General features: G+C 37.8%; 3 protein-coding genes across 4 annotated transcripts; all 3 read left to right on the top strand.

Annotated features, from left to right (window-relative positions):
• The first annotated feature begins 30 nt into the window (after positions 1 to 30).
• Positions 31 to 2,572, top strand: LOC126707224 (uncharacterized). 2 transcript variants are annotated; one of them, XR_007648866.1, is made up of 5 exons: positions 31 to 146; positions 264 to 744; positions 1,396 to 1,499; positions 1,655 to 1,723; positions 2,285 to 2,572. XR_007648866.1 is itself a non-coding variant. In XM_050406817.1 (5 exons), exons 2-5 carry the CDS (start codon positions 662 to 664, stop codon positions 2,293 to 2,295), a joined length of 267 nt encoding a protein of 88 aa, XP_050262774.1. In that variant the 5' UTR covers positions 31 to 135; positions 264 to 661; the 3' UTR covers positions 2,296 to 2,572. The 2 variants fall into 2 exon arrangements, 1 of the variants encoding a protein (XP_050262774.1); XM_050406817.1 differs by having other exon boundaries at positions 31 to 135.
• Positions 2,573 to 5,178: 2,606 nt separating this feature from the next.
• LOC126705071 (uncharacterized) lies at positions 5,179 to 7,806 on the top strand. The gene has a single exon (XM_050404025.1). The coding sequence runs from the start codon at positions 5,179 to 5,181 to the stop codon at positions 7,804 to 7,806; it is 2,628 nt and encodes an 875-aa protein (XP_050259982.1).
• A 1,977-nt stretch (positions 7,807 to 9,783) lies between these two features.
• On the top strand, positions 9,784 to 11,154 carry LOC126705070 (B3 domain-containing protein At4g01580-like). The gene is made up of 2 exons (XM_050404024.1): positions 9,784 to 9,885; positions 10,780 to 11,154. Exons 1-2 carry the CDS (start codon positions 9,784 to 9,786, stop codon positions 11,152 to 11,154), a joined length of 477 nt encoding a protein of 158 aa, XP_050259981.1.
• The last annotated feature ends 7,953 nt before the right edge of the window (positions 11,155 to 19,107 follow it).

Here is a 19,107-nt window from a genome sequence, read left to right as displayed (position 1 = left end):
ATTTGATTGATTATGTTAATTTAATTATGCTGTTGTGTCTGATGAAACAGGTAAGATTAGACCTGTCAGGGCATATGGGCGGAAACGAAAAGATCATTAAATGCCTTAGTGTATGCTTATACTTCCTGCCTATAGGTGACTGCATAGTTACGTTTCACTTTTCTTCTAAAGTCGTATTTTTTTTTTAGACCTAACTGCAATGGTGGACACGAAAAGGCCATTGAGCTGGATTGTCCTTATGTGCTTATTCTTCATGTGTATAGGTGACTGGAATAAGCATGCAAAATGTTCTACTAATTGGGGAGAATCTTGGTGGCTGTGCATCTATTTCTGGATCATTGCTTGGGGAGAATACTGGCTGTCAATGTGTTTGTTGTCAAGAAATTGATATTTTGGAGAAAACCCATAAGGCGTATTGTATTTATTGATGTATTAGGAAGTTTTTCTGCACTTGGAGTTTTGATTGCAATTTGACAAATGTCTGGATTGGTATTCATTTGAAGCCAAACTTTCTTGTGTTTTTGTATGTTGTTAGCTACAGTAAAGTGGGTTGTAAGAGAGTAATTTGTTTTTTTATTTTTGTTATTTTTGTGAGAAACAAATGTGTGGTATTGTTGATAAGTAAGAAGAAGTAATTTGATACTTTCTGTAAAAGAGTTTGATGACGAAGTTTATGCGGATCAATGGCAGAACCAACTCCTTTGTAGCAAATCATTTATCCGAGTCTCTACAATGCTTGGCTAGGTATGTGTCTCTCTCCTAATTTTCTGATTCGCCTTCCCTACAATTCCTAGATTGGTACATCCTCCTTCCCATTTTATTATTTTTAATCTCCTTTAAATCCCCTCCTCTCTAGAATGATTAGATCTGTGTACATTTGATTACAAGTTCGTTAGTAGGAACTTTGGAGAATAGAATTTATATTTTTTTCTAGCATTGTTCTAGAGCAGCTCACAATATAACTTACCCAAAGCTGAAAACGGCAAAAATCTTAGTTATGTGTGCATGTTTTGTTCCTTTCGCTTCTTGGGGTTTGTAATTGTTATTTATCATTGTATATATTACCTTTTCATTTTGGTAGCAAATTGGGAACCCAATGAGAAACATTTAATTGATTATTGATTTTTTCATCAATTAGCCTTCTTATTTTATGATTTTCAGTATATATATATATATATGTTGTGTGTGTCATTGGCCAATGAATCAAATCTTGTCCATCATTTGCTTTAATGAAATGATGGAGGCATTAATGAAAAATTTGCATACTGTTTGAATGTTACTTTTATTGTTTGTGTATTGCCATTTTTTGGGTTTGAATTATTATCTATGCTTACAAAGGTATATGCATTTTTCTCAATAATTTTCGGTTAGTATCTAATGTCTCCTTCACCACAGCACATTAAGACGTTGGAGAAGTGGCCAACCTTCAAAATCCTGGGAGGCTCATAAGGCAGCAATCCAAGCACTCATAAAGCTGCCTTCAGGCGAGCTTGTTACAGGTATAATATGATTCAGTAGATGACTGTTCTGCTAGATATTGTTTTAGATTTTGTTGGTAGTTGGAACTGGTAACATCAGATTGGAATGCATTATCAACTACTTTGTCTTTCACTATGAACTTATGGGGTTCATTTTTATGCTACCACGATTTTAGGTTCAAGTGATACAACTTTAAAACTTTGGAGAGGAAGCAAATGTACACATACTTTTGTTGGGCATACAGGTATTTTTTCCATTTATTTGCCTTCATTGTGCTTTATATATATATATATATATATCCTTATCTGCAATGTGTTGAAATCATGTGGGAATGAAAATAATTGTAGATTTTGCAAACTAACGATGCTGTAAAATTTTCTTCTTACATGTCTGTTTGGTGATCATCAAACATATTTTCTTTGAGCTTCCTATAAGTTAGAAGTGGAAGAAGCATTTAATAAGACTTCTGATCTATAAGTTGGCATTAATTGACCAAACTGTTGACATGGGTAATCCTCATATGTTTAGTGCTTTACATGGTTTGATTGCTAAAAAATTTAGACATGATGATACCTCTTTGTCTCCTGTGGAGTATTTAGTGGGAAAGGAATGCTTGCACTTTTGACGGAAGTGCAAGCATTCTTGATTTGAAGTTGCTCTTCCGGACTTTATCTAAGCGGACTAATGCTTTGGCATTCATTACCAATCTGACTGGTTTTCTATTTATCTTCACATGATTGAGAGTTGTGTTATTTGCTTCAAACTTGGCTTTATAATATGGCTTTATATATCATTGATAAAACAGATCAAATATAGGCTAATGCACTTGTTCTGAGGGGGATCAGTTGCACATTTGAGGAAGGGCACAAAATACGTATTGTTGGCAGAATTGGCAGTGGCAAGACCACTCTCATAGAGATGAACCTGTTTTGTCCAGTGGAGCTAGCTAGAGGGAAGATATAGTAATGTATCTATTGAAACCTGTAGTATTCCATGTAATGTTCACTTTTTACGTAACTTTTAAATTTTAAGTGTTCATTTTTTTTCTAATTCAGAATAATATTACAAGGTACATCATAATTTTAGGGTTTTATTTACTGTGTTTGGGATTCAAGAACCTTTATATAGCTGTGTTATTTGTTTTTTTAGTTGGTTGGTGTCAATTTTTATTCATGGTCATTTTGTTCTGGACTTTCTATATTGTGGCTATTAAAATTTTCAGAATTGACTTGAAGAATTTAGATAATTTTCTAATGTTGGACGATTTATCATGTATGAATAATTCCAATCCTATCTTTTTTAAACTTTGAATTTTCTTTGATTGGTATGGATTGCAGTGAATCCTCCAACGAGGACGATTTCCAAATCGTTCATGTAGAGGTTATGCAATTCATTGTTGTTTTTTACGTCATGTACATTCGTTAATCGTGGCTCATTGTGTATAGGCTGATGTAGTATTTTGTAACTACACAATAATGGACTGCAGTGAATCAAATAGACGGGGTACGACCAAAGCTGACTGAATAGGATCAAATAGAGTAAATAGAATGTAGTACACCGATTTTCCTAGAAACCACAGTGGACCGAATAAGACCAAAGTAGATATAATGGACCGAATAAGACCAAAGTAGTCCAAAAACAAAAATAATAAGGTTATTTTTCCATATATACATATCTGCCAGTGAAACAATTGGAAAACGATGACACTTCTACTTAAAGCACACATGACAACAGATGGTACTTGGAAGTATACATATCTTACTAAATACCACAACAAGAAGTCGTACTTTTGCATTCATGCATCCGTACGTTGTCTCGTGGGTGCATCAACTTCATCATCCCCCACAACATGAGCCACCACTTCATTCAACATGTTTGCACTCAACGTTGCGATCCTCCTTGCGTGGTCACGCTCCTCAATGGCAACTTTCAACTGATACCTTAACAAAGTGTGCCTAATGTCTCCACTGCCATAGTTGGTTCCTTCGCTTTGAGAAGTGCTAGGTGGAGTTGAGGTTGATATGTTTGGAGTTTCCCACGATGTAGACACACCACCATGCACGCCCATACCATTACCATGCAAATACTCCATGTATGCAGCTTCGGCTTCCCTTCGATCTTTATATGATTTGTGATTGGCGTTTGGGAATTTATGAACTTGTCTACTCGCATCTAGCCAACTGTCGTATATGCCTGGAACACGACCGTTAAACACAACATAGGTTCGTCCCATCCTGCTCTACAAAAACGCAATGGTGGGAACTCTTTGCACTAGAATGTGGTTGCACCTTCTAACGTGTGAAGTGGGCTTTTGTAGAGGAAATGGGGCTAAAACTCGAATCTATAGAAATCGAGTTATAGCATGCGGAGTTACATGTAACTCGACTTCTAATTAACCGAGTTTCTGAAATGCCGTCATTTCAATACGTCTTGTCAACAGTAACTCGATTTATGTGGTATCGAGTTTTATATAAAATCGATTTCTTTAATATCGAGTCATGTTGTCCCCCTCCCCACATTTCAGAATCCATGCACGTGTCTGGCTCTATCTGTGTTGAAAACCTTCACTGTCTAGTCTCTGAAAAAGAAAGCCTATGAGGTGAACAAAGTTTGGTAACTCTTCTGCCATTTTCCTTGTCATTATTGCATCCTCACCAGGCGTGCTGTTGCTGTGGTCCCCTTCTTCTTTGTTCTGGCACATCTTCCCTGACAGGTATATATTCACTCACATAACTACTTATAAATGGATTGACTTACATAACTACTTATAATTTGGATTGCTTTCTACAACTGTCTTATTCTGACATTATGTGTGTGTATATATATACATAAATGTATGTATGTATAGATATATGTATATATAGACAAACGTACTTACCCATATCATAAGATGTATATGTGGCATTCCCAAATATATGTATATATATATATATACACACACACACACACACATATATATATATATATACATGTATGTATGTATGTATATGCAAATATATGTAAATATAAACAAAGCTACCTACCCATATATGATCACATGTATATATATATATATATACACACACACATGTATAGGTATGTTTACATATAATGTATGTGCTTAGGGTACCAATTTTTTGAAACATTTTTGTTAGGAATTGCAAAAACTGTTAGTGCATTGAAAATCCTGGAAAAAATTGTCCAAGAAACGATTAATTATTGTGTGCTCTTATTACTTATGTGAGAATAATCTTATATGTGTGTGTGTGTGTGATAGTGACATTGTATACATATTGTTCCTAAATATGTCGAGTTTTATATAGTAATGTATATAATAATTATTTTTGAGAATTCTTTTGGGAAATATGTATATAATCATTCTAAATAAACATATATATAAACAAACATTGTATGGTGAATTCATATGATGACATATGCTGAAAAAGAAAGCCTGCGAGGTGAAAGTGTTTTGCTGACCATGTTTGCATTTTCCTACTCCATATTGCATCCTTACCAAGCGATATTACAAACACCCTGATTCTTTGTTGTGGCACGTCTCCCCTAAAAGGCCAATGTTTGTGTCCAAACGAATCAAGTGTATACACCTATAATTAGGATAGCATCATAGTGCATCTGTAAAAGATTAATTATTGTTGCATTAACATAACCCCCTATCTTCTGCATGATAACCACAATTAATTGTCCTTATCCAGGTCTGGCATGGGTTGTCACTGCTTCTACGTTTACTATGATGGGGAACAGTATTTCCATGACTTGCATGGGCTGTCCTATAAAGGCGAGTCAGTGAAGCAGAAGTTCATTGAGTTGAAATGGGGAACACACTTGAGAAAAATGCACCGGAAGATAATGGAAGCTCTACGGTTGGACAAGGAGTCACATAAGATATCCATTGTGTACCGTGCCCCCCAGATACTTGTGAGTACTCAGGTTGTCTACAACTCAAATCTGTTGGGTTGCGATGCTGACGTGGACATGATGTGGGCAGTGATTAAGCGGACCCCCCAGTTCATAGCGTCCGACTTGTATGTAACTGTTGAGGCTGTTGGGTTCCATGGTAGTGCAAGTTCACAGCATGCCAGTGGGGTGGAAGAGCCACACTCATTGTCGGTTGACGTGCATCCTCCCTTTGCCTATGCCACGCCTTTCCCCTACAATACTCAACCATGTAGTGCGGTTGATCATTTGGACAACACCGAAGTGGTGGGCGCCACCAATACACATGATGTGGGAGGGTCTACTCACACATATGAGCATGTCCAAGTTGATATGGACGGGGGAATTGATATTGATGCCAGCCGAGATGTGTATGAAGAGTTCATTGATACTGATGGACCAGTGGACGACGCGGAGGTCTTAGATGTACCACTGATCGAAAATAACGAGGAGGATTGCCTTACAACAGTTCCTATCCCAGAATGGTTCACATCAAACACATGGGACAATATTAATGACCCATCACCTGCATTGGGTACAGGACATCTTACAAGTTGGCATAAAGATGACCACCCAGCAAGGGGGATGCTATTCAAGAATAAAGCCTCTGTTCAATATGTGTTGACCCTCTACTCTGTGGAGCATAATAAGCAATACAAGGTCATCAAGTCTGACACCAATAGGCTGGTAGTGCGGTGTAAGAATGAGGCATGTCTGTGGTCAATTCGGGCCAATTGCAGCAAGAAGCACGGGATGTGGGTTATCAGTACATGTAAGGGTCCCCATAGTTGCTCATCCCTCCAGCTACCAACTGATGGGCGGATGATGGATTCAAAGTTCATCTCCATTGCACTTGAGAAGTATGTATGGGAAGACCTAACCCGAAAGGTAAGGGACTTGCGTAGTATGTTGCATGCAAGGCATGGGCATGATGTAACTATGTACAAGGTTTGGGAAGCCAAACAGAAGGCAGTTGCACGTATTTACGGGGATTTTGACGAGTCGTACGCAGAATTGCCACGATTTCTAGCTGCATTGTCTGATGCAGATCCGGATACTGTGACCACATTAAAGTGTGACCCCAATGTCCCGGGGACTTGTATATTCAACTCCGCGTTTTGGGCTTTCGGTCCGTGTATTAAAGGGTTTAGGCATTGCAGGCCGGTGATAAGCATAGATGCAACGCACCTTTATGGCAAGTACAAAGGAAAGCTGTTGATAGCAATGGCAACAGATGGTAACAACAAGGTTTATCCACTCGCATTTGCCGTTGTCGAAAGCGAGAGCACGGAGACATGGGGATGGTTCTTGGCATGCCTGTTGACCTATGTTACAGACCGCACCAATTTGTGTATAATATCCGACAGGCATCGTGGGATACAATCATGCTTCGATGACACCACTAGGGGCTACTTGCAACCGCCCTTAACCCATCACCGGTATTGCCTCCGCCATTTAGTAAGCAATGTTAACACTAACTTCAATAGTGTGCCGTTGAAGAACTTGGTATGGAACGCAGCAACTGCGAATCAAGTTAGGAAGTTTGAGAACACCATGGATTGCATCAAGAATGTCAACCCGGCTGCGTACGACTATCTTAAGGAGGTAAATCAAGAAAAGTGGACACTTGTACATGACCATGGGCACCGATATGGGGCAATGACAACCAACCTATCAGAGTGCTTCAATGGGGTACTTAAGGGCGCACGTAGCTTGCCCATAACTGCAATGGTGAAGTTTACATTTTACAAGGTGAACTCATACTTTGATGAACGTCGAAACAAAACCCTAGAGAAGTTGGAAGAGGGGCAAGTGTGGTGCAAATATGCCTATGACAAGTTCGAGGAAAATCAAGAGAAGGCGAAGCTCCATATTGTTAGAAGGATGAGTGCGCAACAACGGTTATATACAGTGGAGACACAGTCTTCACTGTTGAACACTGGCGGGGGAGATCACACCCATAGGGTTTCCCTCATAGACATGACATGCACGTGCGGCAAATGGGAAGCAAACAAGATCCCTTGTTCCCACTTGATAGCAGTTTATGCCAAACACAACCACGATGCCACTGAGTATATGGATCATTTCTACCGCCTTGAAGAACGGTATCACAGCTATGAGCCTATATTCCAACCACTAAAAGATAGGTTAGAATGGCCGGAGCCAGCAGAAAGGAGAACCGTGATGCCAAACCAGCGGTTGATCTGTGAAAAGGGTCGGCCCAAGTCCACGAGAATCCGCAATGAGATGGATGACGAGGATAGGGAGTTGCCAACCTCATTGTGGATTGAGAATGGACCAAAGTTGAAGTGTGGGTTGTGTCGCCAAGAGGGTCATAACCGTCGTACATGTCCAACTCGAAATGTGGCTTCAACAAGCCATGGTGCTATGTAGCAGGTAACAATTACAAATCATAGTAACAAGGGGGTATCATAAGTTATTCTTCTTTACATGTTTAGATATTACATTATATGAGTTATAATTAAGATGTGGGCAGTAATTTGTAGTATTCTTTCAATCTTATTGTTTGTGGTGTACATATTCTAGTATTCATGAGGTCTCTATTTCCCTAACTGTATATGTTTTGCTGCAGATTTGTAATTGTTGCCAAGGTGTAACTGTAGATGCTCCTCATTTAAGCAGGCAAGCTTGAAGCTTATATATATATATATTTGTCAATTCAATTTATTAATTACCATGGGTTGTATACTAATTTCTGTGTTGGCTACTCCTCAGAAAGGAGGCAACTTCTGAAAAGAACAAATAGAAGGTGTCACTCAAATGCTATGACTCCATGTTTGCCGAAAACCATTGTTGGCGGATGCTGTCCAAGTTTCAACATACAATTGTGAAGAATGTTTAAAATGCAGAAATGGAACTTTTTATTTTTGTACATCAACTGATTTAAATGCATAGAGGCTCTTTACTTACAAATAAGCTTGTATATATGGATGATTTTTTTATTCGCGTAATGCAAATGGGGGAATGTTACTGATGGATGTGGTTGGTTATGATTTGTATGGATGACTTGTTGTTCACAGCATGGTTGTCAGCAGGTCCACTTTTACTATGAATAAGCACGATACTGAATGGGTGTGAACAGTGCAAATCGCAAGCAAAACTACAAGTAGAAAGGTTATACTAAATGAAACTCAATTTTAAAGATAACGAGTTACGTTGCAGTCCATTTTCAATCCCCTTCGACTGTATCCATTCTCAATTGTCAAGTATCTAAGTTACTCGATTTCTCTATATCCGAGTTACGTTCAAAATAACTCGATTTATAGGGTACCGAGTTACGTTGGAGAGCACTCTACACAGCTAGATTCCTCTTGGACTGTATCTGGACCAGTCCAAATAGCTGGACTGGGTGTTTGAGCCCAGTCAAGGTAACTCGATTTCCTTATAACCGAGTTATGTTGAGAAGAACTCGCTATCTGTAGCTTCGAGATACGTTGAAGACCATTGTCAGTCAACTTAACTCGATTACATTATTACCGAGTTATGTTGAACAAAACTCGATATATTTAGAATCAAGATACGTTGAAGACCATTGTCTACACTTGGATTCCTCTTGGACTGCCTCTGGACCAGTCCAATTATCTGGGCTGGGTCAAGAAGCCCAGTCAACTTAACTCGATTTAGTTGTTACCGAGTTATGTTGAACAAAACTCGATATCTATAGAATCGAGATACGTTGATCACCATTGTCTACACTTAGATTCCTCTTGGACTGCCTCTGGACCAGTCCAAATATCTGGGCTGGGTCGGGAAGCCAGTCAACTTAACTCGATTAAATTATTACCGAGTTATGTTGAACAAAACTCGATATATTTAGAATCGAGATACGTTGAAGACCATTGTCTACAATTGGATTCCTCTTGGACTGCCTCTGGACCAGTCCAATTATCTGGGCTGGGTCAGGAAGCCCAGTCAACTTAACTCGATTTAGTTGTTACCGAGTTATGTTGAACAAAACTCGATATCTATAGAATCGAGATACGTTGATCACCATTGTCTACACTTAGATTCCTCTTGGATTGCCTCGGGACCAGTCCAATTATCTTAACTCGATTTCTCTATAAGCGAGTTATTCGCATATAACTCGATTTCTTGAGTATCGAGTAATTCTACTTTAACCTGATGTTCAGGATATCGAGTTACTTCAAATGGACTTCCAAACCACCACACACAACATGGATTCCTCTGAGATACACTACGCACAGCATGGACTCCTTTTAGTCCCAGTACACATAACTCGATTTCTTAATAATCGGGTTATGTGTATGACCAACCCACTATTTAGTGCTCAAACGTACGAAGCAGCAACTGTTCAACTTCCTCTCAGCGAAAGTTTGGAGAACCAGAACAATGGCTTCTCAATGGCGGAGAGACAACGACGATGGTCCTGCTGATCGGTCCCCACATTTTTTCAAGATTATTCTGCCGAATGCTGTTCAGGAAGGAAAGCTTGTAAGTATTTTTTCCATTTATAAACTAGATTCCTCTGAAAATCATATGCTAATATACACTTCGAACACTTCATCTTCTTTATTTGTGATTCTTGAAAAAAATGTACATTTGTTACATGTAGTCAGAAAAACTTTCATTTTGCAATACGTAGGTTACACTTTAAGAAGAACACAGTCACATAACATAGTACTTTTGCATCGTACACTTTTATATGAACAAAAAATGAAACAGGGATAAGCGCATGGTAGAGATTGAGGAAAAATAAATACAGAGCAAGAGCAGATGGCATTTTTTTGAAAATGTGATAGGGCTTACAGTAGACCACAGATGTATAACTCAATTTAAACTGTGAAACTGTGTCCTGGGATCAAACTAGGATACAGAAATCGTTCACTCTTTTTATCATTTGTTTTTTAGAGTTCACAAACTTATGAAGTGGCTAAGTGGCAAAAATTACTACGTCTAAATCCAAATCCTGCCCATAAACAAAAGTGGGTCATCTTCAATGTTTCCCCAACACCCCAAAACCAAATCACAGACACATTATCAAAATACAACATTTCCCCAAAATTTTTTACATTTCAACAACAACAGAGAAATGTAAAATGTTGACAGCTGTTGATGGTTATTTTGGTTATAAGATTAGGTTGTATAATTTGGTTTCAAAATTCATAAGATTTGTTACTGTTATAGCTATTAAATATAACGTCAATGTTGTAGGATTACATTTTATTTTGTTTGATTTTCTTTTCTTTTTTGTGTGGGAGTGGGGGGCTGTAACTAAGAAGTATTCTGCCATCATCAAACTTTTATTTTCTAGCATTGTGTATAAGGATTGATTGCATGTGTTTATTTCCCTAGCCTGCATTTATGTTATGGAGATTCTTTTTACAGCGGATTCCAGATAAGTTCGTGCAGAAATTTGGAGTGGACCTGTCAGATATGGCCTTTCTCACTATTCCAAATGGTAGAAAATGGAAAGTCAAGTTGACACAACATGCTGGGGGGGTTTGGTTTCAAAATGGTTGGTCCGAATTTGCAAGCTCTCATGGTGTAGCAGTGGGGCACTTGCTGGTTTTCAAATATGAAGGAAATTCACAGTTTCATGTACTCATATTTGATGCCACTGCAATAGAAATAGACTATACTTTAGACGACGAACTCCAAGTTCATAGGATCGAAGATGATGAGAGTGATGATAGCTCTGTTGAAATCATCAAACACTTTTATAGGGGAGAGGGTTCAGGTTTGAATGTTACACTTTTGTAAGCAACTGGTTGATTTGTTTAGCTTCTGCTCTATTAATTTTATGTGCATGACTTCGTATTTTCAACTTCTTTCAGGATCAGCCCATCCTAAGAAAGACGGTGGTGTAGCTAAAAATCTTGTTATAGCCAATGCTTTTAAATCAGAAAATCCCCTTTTCACTGTTATCATGCGTCCATCCTACGTTAATGGCAAGGATCGTGCGGTAAGCTTTTAGCTTCACTAAAATGGAATATTTTTGTAATTTAGAAATGCAACTCCCATTAACTATCATTTTTCATAGATCAATTAGAAAGATTGTCACACTAGATACTTGTGGCTGGACATTTTGTTCGTAATGATTTTTTCTTATTTGTGTTTTTAGGTGAAAAGATGTAGATCAATTAGATACTTGTTGCTGGAATATATTTGTTAAATATCTGTTATTGTTCCTTGTACAGAGTTTACCCCAACACATTATCAACTACTTACCAAGAGACGGGTTTACCAAGGACTACACCAAAGCAAGTATACTCCCTGTCAAGCTCCAGATTGTGGACCGATTATGGCCTGTGAAGCTATACCTTTATGAACGAAGTGGGGGTTCATCATGTGTCGTATCAGCTGGTTGGTCTGCGTTTGTGAGGGAAAATAGTTTGCAAGTAGGAGATGTTTGCGTATTTGAGCTGATTATGAGGGACGGTGTTGTGTTAAACGTCCACATTTTCAAGTGCCAAGACTAAGTGGTTAGGGTGGATGCAAAGTGATGATAATATTATGTGATGTTTAGAGTGTGTTTACTTTGCAACTTTACTATTCATCCCTATTTTGTTCATCCCAGTTTGCAACTTTATTGATTGGGTACTTTTGTGATGTTTAGAGTTTCACTCTTGGGAAATTTTTAATTACTATGATGAACTTTCATAAGTATTTTAAAATGAATGTGATGCTGTATTTTTTTATGCGCTTTTGTTTGGATTTTGGCCTTTTTTGCATGTCATTCAATTATATTACATTGAATGGCGACTCTTGGATTTTATTTTAGGGGGGTCAACATTGTTATTGCTATAGGATTTTGTTCTTTTCAGATGACATTGTTGTATGTTTTGTATATATTGTAACACTTTAATACAATAACACCATGTGCAATAATTTTTAGTCATTATTTTTGATGTTTGCAAATTTAGATGTTTAAAAAATAAGTGAGAAGTTAATCCATCAATTGTGTCAATCAATATAATGTGGCAAATTGAAAAGCTTGATAGCTAAATTTTCAAAATTTCACTTGGTAGCAATTTTTCAAATGTTATAGATGAAGTTGGAACTTCTTGTAAACTGCAAGGACTAAAATATGTACTATTTTATTCAATGAACTTGATGAATCGTTGCTCAAAGAAAAATATCATTGTTTCCTGAAAAATCTTTGTATCTTACAAATGAATAACACAAAATACTGGTGAAATATGTACCAATACGCTATTTGCAGCCAAATTTTCCACGGCTCCTTTGCCAGCTAAAAAACCACGAACAAGAGGACTGTATGGAACTATTCCAATGCCAAGCTCCCTTCATGTACAAAAACATTAAAATTCGAGAGACCATACTCATGCTTCTGGATAAGATAATTAAATTATATTGAAATCAAATCTACACAAAATGGATGATATTTTTTTTTTTTTGTTGCAGTAGTCCTTCAAAAGAACAGTAGTGTTGCAAACGCAAGGATGAATATAAGGGGAAAATAAAAAAGGAGAGAGATTTAGGATACACGGAAGCATTCAAAACACCAAAATTTATAGAAAAACATCATCTTTGAACTAAACAAACCTGCAAACAACATCTGTCAGACTCCTATCATAACTGCTGCCATTAACTGCTTATGAAAGTGGGTCATCCACACGGTAGAAATGCAAGTAATTCTATCATTGTCATAAGGAATCATGAGTCTGGATTATTTCTAAATCCATTTTCTCAAGAAATTTTCATGAAAAAGAAATTTTCACTCAACTGTGAAACTTACATTTTATTGAGAATCGTACCACTAAAAAAGAAGTAAATAAAAAATATTAAATAAAAAGGCTCCGCATGATTTTTGGAACAACTTAGAAGACTACTTGTTATTGTCAATTAATGTTGAGAAATGATTACACCTAACAGGAAGATTAAGGGAGACCAGTGAAAATAACTCAAGTTCTACAAAATTGAGTAACTCTGCAAATAACTCGCTTTATGATGTATCAATTTATATGCAAGCCATTACACACAGAAATTGCATTCTTGAGATATTCTACTGCAAATAACTCGATTTTACCGGAGTTCGGTTTTGTGCGAGGTAGCCATATACAGTTGGATTCCTCTTGGACCGCATCTGGACCAGTCCAAATATATGGGCTGGGTGGGTGCATGTGTACAACGTAACTCGATTTTCTAAATCTCGAGGAATTTGAATTCTTGTGAGTGTCCACTGCACAGAACTCGATTCAAGTAGAATCGAGTATTGTGGCAGGCCTACCATTAAACTTCGATTCGTCTTGGATTGCATCTGGACCAGTCCAAATATCTGGGGGCCCAGAAAAATAACTCGAGTTATGTATAATCGAGTTATTTGAAATTAACTCGTTGTCTGCAACATCGAGTTATGAGAAAGCCGTTCCACCATTAACTGGATTCTTGTTATTTGTGCTACACATAACTCGATTTACGGACAGTCGGTTTATGTGCAAGCCCTTGTGCTGAAAATTTGATTGCATGTAACTCGATTTCCAGATAATCGAGTTATATGGACATTACAATCTATTACCCATTTTTATTAACTCTTCCCCAGTTCTGCAGAACTTGCAGCTGTCCGAAATTACATCTTCGATTGCTCTCGCTTCATCCGGCTAGAACCCACAATTTCCCGCGCAAATTCGTCGAGGATTTTACATAGTAAGACTCTTTTAACGGTTGCTGTCTTTGAAATTACACATTGTTGGTGCATTATTCTCAAATTTTGCATTTTGATGCTTCACACTTCTATGTCTATGTCTATGAAGATTGTGATGAAATTGTGTGTTTGCCTAGTCAAATGCATTGTTGTTAGTAAGGTTGCCTATGTCATAGGTTGTCTTCCTTCCACAAAATGAACTTGCCAGTGGCTCCATATGTGTGTGGTATAGATATATGCTGGTTGTATGTCTGAACTGTACATTGTGCAATTTATTTTCTGTTTTTTGTAGAAGCTGGTGAAACTTACTACATGTAGCTACGATGGTATGATATATGTCAGTTCCTAAATCCACTTGTATGTTTCCTATATGATAAGACTTCTGTTATATACTCTAGGTCTCTAACTTCAAATTATTGACTCGGACCAAAATGCATTACAATTATTGCACCAACTAAACAACCCGTGAATAAGAATATTTGGTTTTCATTGTGTTGTTGTAAACTGCTCTAGACAGTATATTGTGTGCATGATTTTCTACACATGGTAGCTGGTTACTCTTCAATTTTTGTTCTCTGCTTCAAACTTCATTTTGGTTCTGTTTTTGTGTGAGCTGCTCGTGTTTGCACTACTGACCATCGATTAGTTATGGGTCCGAAGAGGACTAAGAGGGGAAAATGCAAAGCTGCATCTGAACCTGAAGTGGTGTTTGATCAATTAAGGTTCCTCACGCCAGAAAATGAGCAAACCTTTGAAACCTTGATTAAGCGTAGGCGTATTTGGGGAGAAAGGCAAATCAATTTACAGGAACTGCATCCTTTTGTTCGTGAGAATCTACAGTCTAGGCATTGGCTGTCCCTATGTACAAACATACAACCCCCTCCAGCTGACTTGGTTAGAGAATTCTATTCGAATCTATCGGTGCATGAGGATCTTGGTGGTCACAAGGTGGCATCGTCCATACGTGGTGTACCGTTTACAATAACTAGGGAGCACGTATCTAAAGCCCTTGATGTACCTATAATTTGTACACCTACTTATCCAAACTCTATGTCTCCTCGTATTGATGATGTTATGGATGTTCTTTGTGGACGATCAAACAATCGGGATTCTGGCCGAAGTATTAGCTCAAGTGAGTTGACTGAGCTTAATTATATCTTCTTTAGGATAGCTTGTCACAACATTTTCCCTATCTCTCATATCCATACAATCCCTGTAGACAGGTGTATCTTGCTTTACGCCCTTGTCACCAATAGTTCCATTTGTTTTCCTTCCCTTTTCATCGAAACCATTGTCAAGGTGCGTAGGAGCAAGTATAAGAGGCATGCTTTGTTTTTCCCAGTTCTCATCCATAGGGTCCTCAAATATTTAGGATTAAAGAACTTTCCTTCCCACGAGTTGGTTCACATCCAAGCCCCTATAGGAGCCAAATTTCTGAAACAGCGAACTGCCCAAAAGAAGGTTGTGGACCTCAGTGTTGGTCCATCCAACAGACCACGAGTACGGTCTACTACTGGAGATGTTCAAGATGAGGACATGCATGGGGATCCCACATCTGTTGTTGCCGAGGATGGTGATGATGAGATAGATGTTGACACTGTTGATGCAGCGCATACATGCCCTCTTCCTCCCTCTCTTCATGCTATGATGGAGACCATTATGACGACTCAGGCAGCCCATGGTCAGCTTCTACATGGTCTTCTTGCCGAGGTTGGAGTTATGCGAGCGGACTTAGCTCACTATAGACGTCCTGTTCCACCTTCTACACCATCTGACTCTTGATGATTCCCATTGGGTATTGTACCCAAGGGGGGGACGATTTTCAGTTCGTGGTTGCTATAACATATTTGGAGAATTGTATGACAGTTCTATATTTTTTTATTTTAGTGGCAATTTGAAGAACATGGTATCCGTTGAAAGTAATTTGATATATTAATATGATGGTTAGTTTCATGCCCATCGTTACTATCATTAGTATTATTGAAATGGATGTAATGGTCTAAGAATTTTTTATGTTATTATGTGATTCTATATAATATCAAGTAGATCCAAGTCTGTGTGTAAATAACATTTATTTCATAATTCTGTACGACGCTCACGTGTTTTTAGATTATAGTAATTATTAATACAAATGGAAGGTTTTGTGAAAGCACAATTCGTTTACAGGTTTTGATATTAACGATGAACCACCTAGGAGATTTTCCTTGGAACAATGGCTGAAGCTATATCTTGACTTCAGGCAACTATTTTTATTGGAGGTTTTGCTGAGCTTACATGTATTTTCCACTAATTGGATATTTTTGTCGATCTTAAATCAACAATTATATTATTCTGAATTTGATCCTCGCCTGGACTATTCCTCATGCATCATATTTTCATTACAAAATTTATTGATGAAACCTTGCAGTGCAGACTCGTCGAAAAAGATAAAAATGACACTTGGCATGACCTCATTCACTCTAGCATTAGGTCTAACGGATTTTTTTTTAATCAAATATGAGGAATCCAAACCTGAAGTGGTGGCCGCTTACATAATATATTAGATAACAGTGAGCTGAAGATAATAAACATCGTGAAGTTTAAGTATGTTATGAAGGACCAAACACGATTAAACAGATATAACAGTGACCTCAAGCCACTAACATCAAAGTTCTAAGAGCAAAGTGGTGCTTTCAACCTGTAAATTATTATGGCACGCGTTTGTTTGAGAGCTTAGTTTCAGGGTTGAACATGGTTTTACCTATGTGCAATCTCTTCTAACCAACAGTCACGAATTATGGGAAGAGCGTTTTGACTACCATCCTTGAAAATGACCAACGATAATAAACACCCTGATGTTTAAGATTTTGTAAAGGTAAAGTCCACAATTAAACAGATATAACCAGGAGCTCAAGCCACCACCAACATCTACGGTATAACAGATGTGGTATTCAGACCAAATTGGGCCTCGCTTCAAACCGACAAGTCTTTGACCACGATGTTTGATCGAATAGTCGAGTAAGTAGGTATTCCCTCAAATGCAGTCTCACATCAATTGGCTACGATTACAAGAGAAATTTCAGTGTTTCAGCCTATGGCGCTACATAATTTGTAAGAGTGATGGTTCTGAGACCAAAGTGATGCTTTTAACCTGTAAATGTTTAATGACCAAAGATAATGAACACCGTCATATTTACACACCATGATGTTTACAGACATTCAAAATGACCAAATCACAGAAAACACTGTGATCTTCATAATTTATTTTGTGAAAGACCAAACATAATTAATAAATTAATATTACGAACTTACTGGTGAAAGACAAAACACAATTAATATAGCGAAGTTTGAAGGTGACCAAGTTCCAACTCTAAACACACGTCATCAGCCTGCTTCTGTAGCACCAACTGTAGTCATATCAAACTCCTTCAATCGCAGCACATGTGCCAACAGACGCTGCTGCTTAGTCAAGTCATGTTCGGTGCTCTACACGATGTGGATACCCAAGTCGACACTGTTTCACACCCACACTCAAGTGAATACAGAATTGTGAAATTGGATGCACAGATGTCTCATTTACATCTACTGTTGCAACTACTGCCCACCTTTGATGTGACATTAGGAACATTTAAAATCCTGTTCATATAGTGTTTTTCCTGAAGGGTTTGACATGACAGGCCCTAATAAGTGAAATTGTAATGCCTGGACCGTGAAATGAGGTTATAAATGCACCAGTGATATAATGTTAACTTTCTACCCCGCTAACTTCGTAGATTGATTAAGCTATGAGTCGCAATGCCTCAACATCAAATCGTACAATGCGAAACAAGTTTGGACCTACTTCAACAAATGCATCATCACAAGTTCCAACAGATCAACAACTACATACATACACAGACCACTATGGAGGAAAATGGGTTGGAAAGAAGAGAGATTTCGTTAATATGCCAATATACACGTATGAGAGTCTTGGAAGCGTCGGACACATCATGGTCGGCAAACCTACAAAACTAAGTACAGATACCACCGCAATAGAGTTCACTATAGCAGAACCACCATGGTCAACCCTATACGAGAAGAGGTGTGAGTTAGAGGTGTATTGTCAATGGCACGGGTTACGAGTTCCTAAGGCACGCTCTGCCGAGTTACCTAGAGATGAACCTGCCAACATACTTGCTCGTCTTGAACAAGAGAACAATCAAATGCAAAGGCGACTAGACCATTTTTACGCAATCCAAAAAGCTAGGAAGCATCTAAAGGGGAAGGCGTAAGAGTGAGCCATGAAGTCTATTAATGAAATTACTGCGTTAGATGATGAAACAGATATTTCAGACTTCTCAGATTCAAGCAATGATGATTTCCAAAAATTTCTACCTACGAACATTAGACGTTGTTGTTAATGTCTACACATTATGTGCAATACATGATGTTATTGTTAATGTGTGACAAATGATGATTATGTATGTTCAACTTTTGCAACTCTAAAAATTAACTGTTTATTACTTTTGGCTAAGTTTATGTGAAATCACTTTCTCATTTTTTTCATACGTGTTCTTTGTTGCTACATTCAAGTAATGTGGGTCATGGACGAACAATGTCCTTTGCTTTGTAATGTAGGGAAAACCTTAGGAAGTGAAATGCCTCCAAATTATATTTATTGCACATTACTTGTAGGAAAATTTAATAGATTCAATACATACAGACTGATCCAAACCACATAGACCAACCGCGCATATGATTCAATAATTCGAATAATTCTTTTATATGAGTTGTTTGAGTCACGATATAATATGCACGTATCTGTGTATCTTAGTTGTAATAGTGTCCTACTTTATATAGATACATTACATAAAGACTCGTCCAAACCAGACTAACCACTCACTCACTGAAAATCCATATGGCTCACCCAACACACTCTCACAACGATATTTGGTTTGCTTAAAAATAGAGTAAAGGCCTAAAAGCCTGATCAGCCTTTGAAATGTTTCATTCAAGTTATTGGTTTGTTGTAGCATTGCTTGAAAGCTCCCTAATATTGCAATTGTGATGATCGGAAGCCATTGATGTAAAAC

The sequence above is a fragment of the Quercus robur genome, chromosome 11 (genome assembly GCF_932294415.1).
Source record: "Quercus robur chromosome 11, dhQueRobu3.1, whole genome shotgun sequence".
Lineage (NCBI taxonomy): Eukaryota > Viridiplantae > Streptophyta > Magnoliopsida > Fagales > Fagaceae > Quercus > Quercus robur.
The sequence above is the reverse complement of the archived record's forward strand: the minus strand, read 5'-3'. Positions and strand labels throughout refer to the sequence as shown.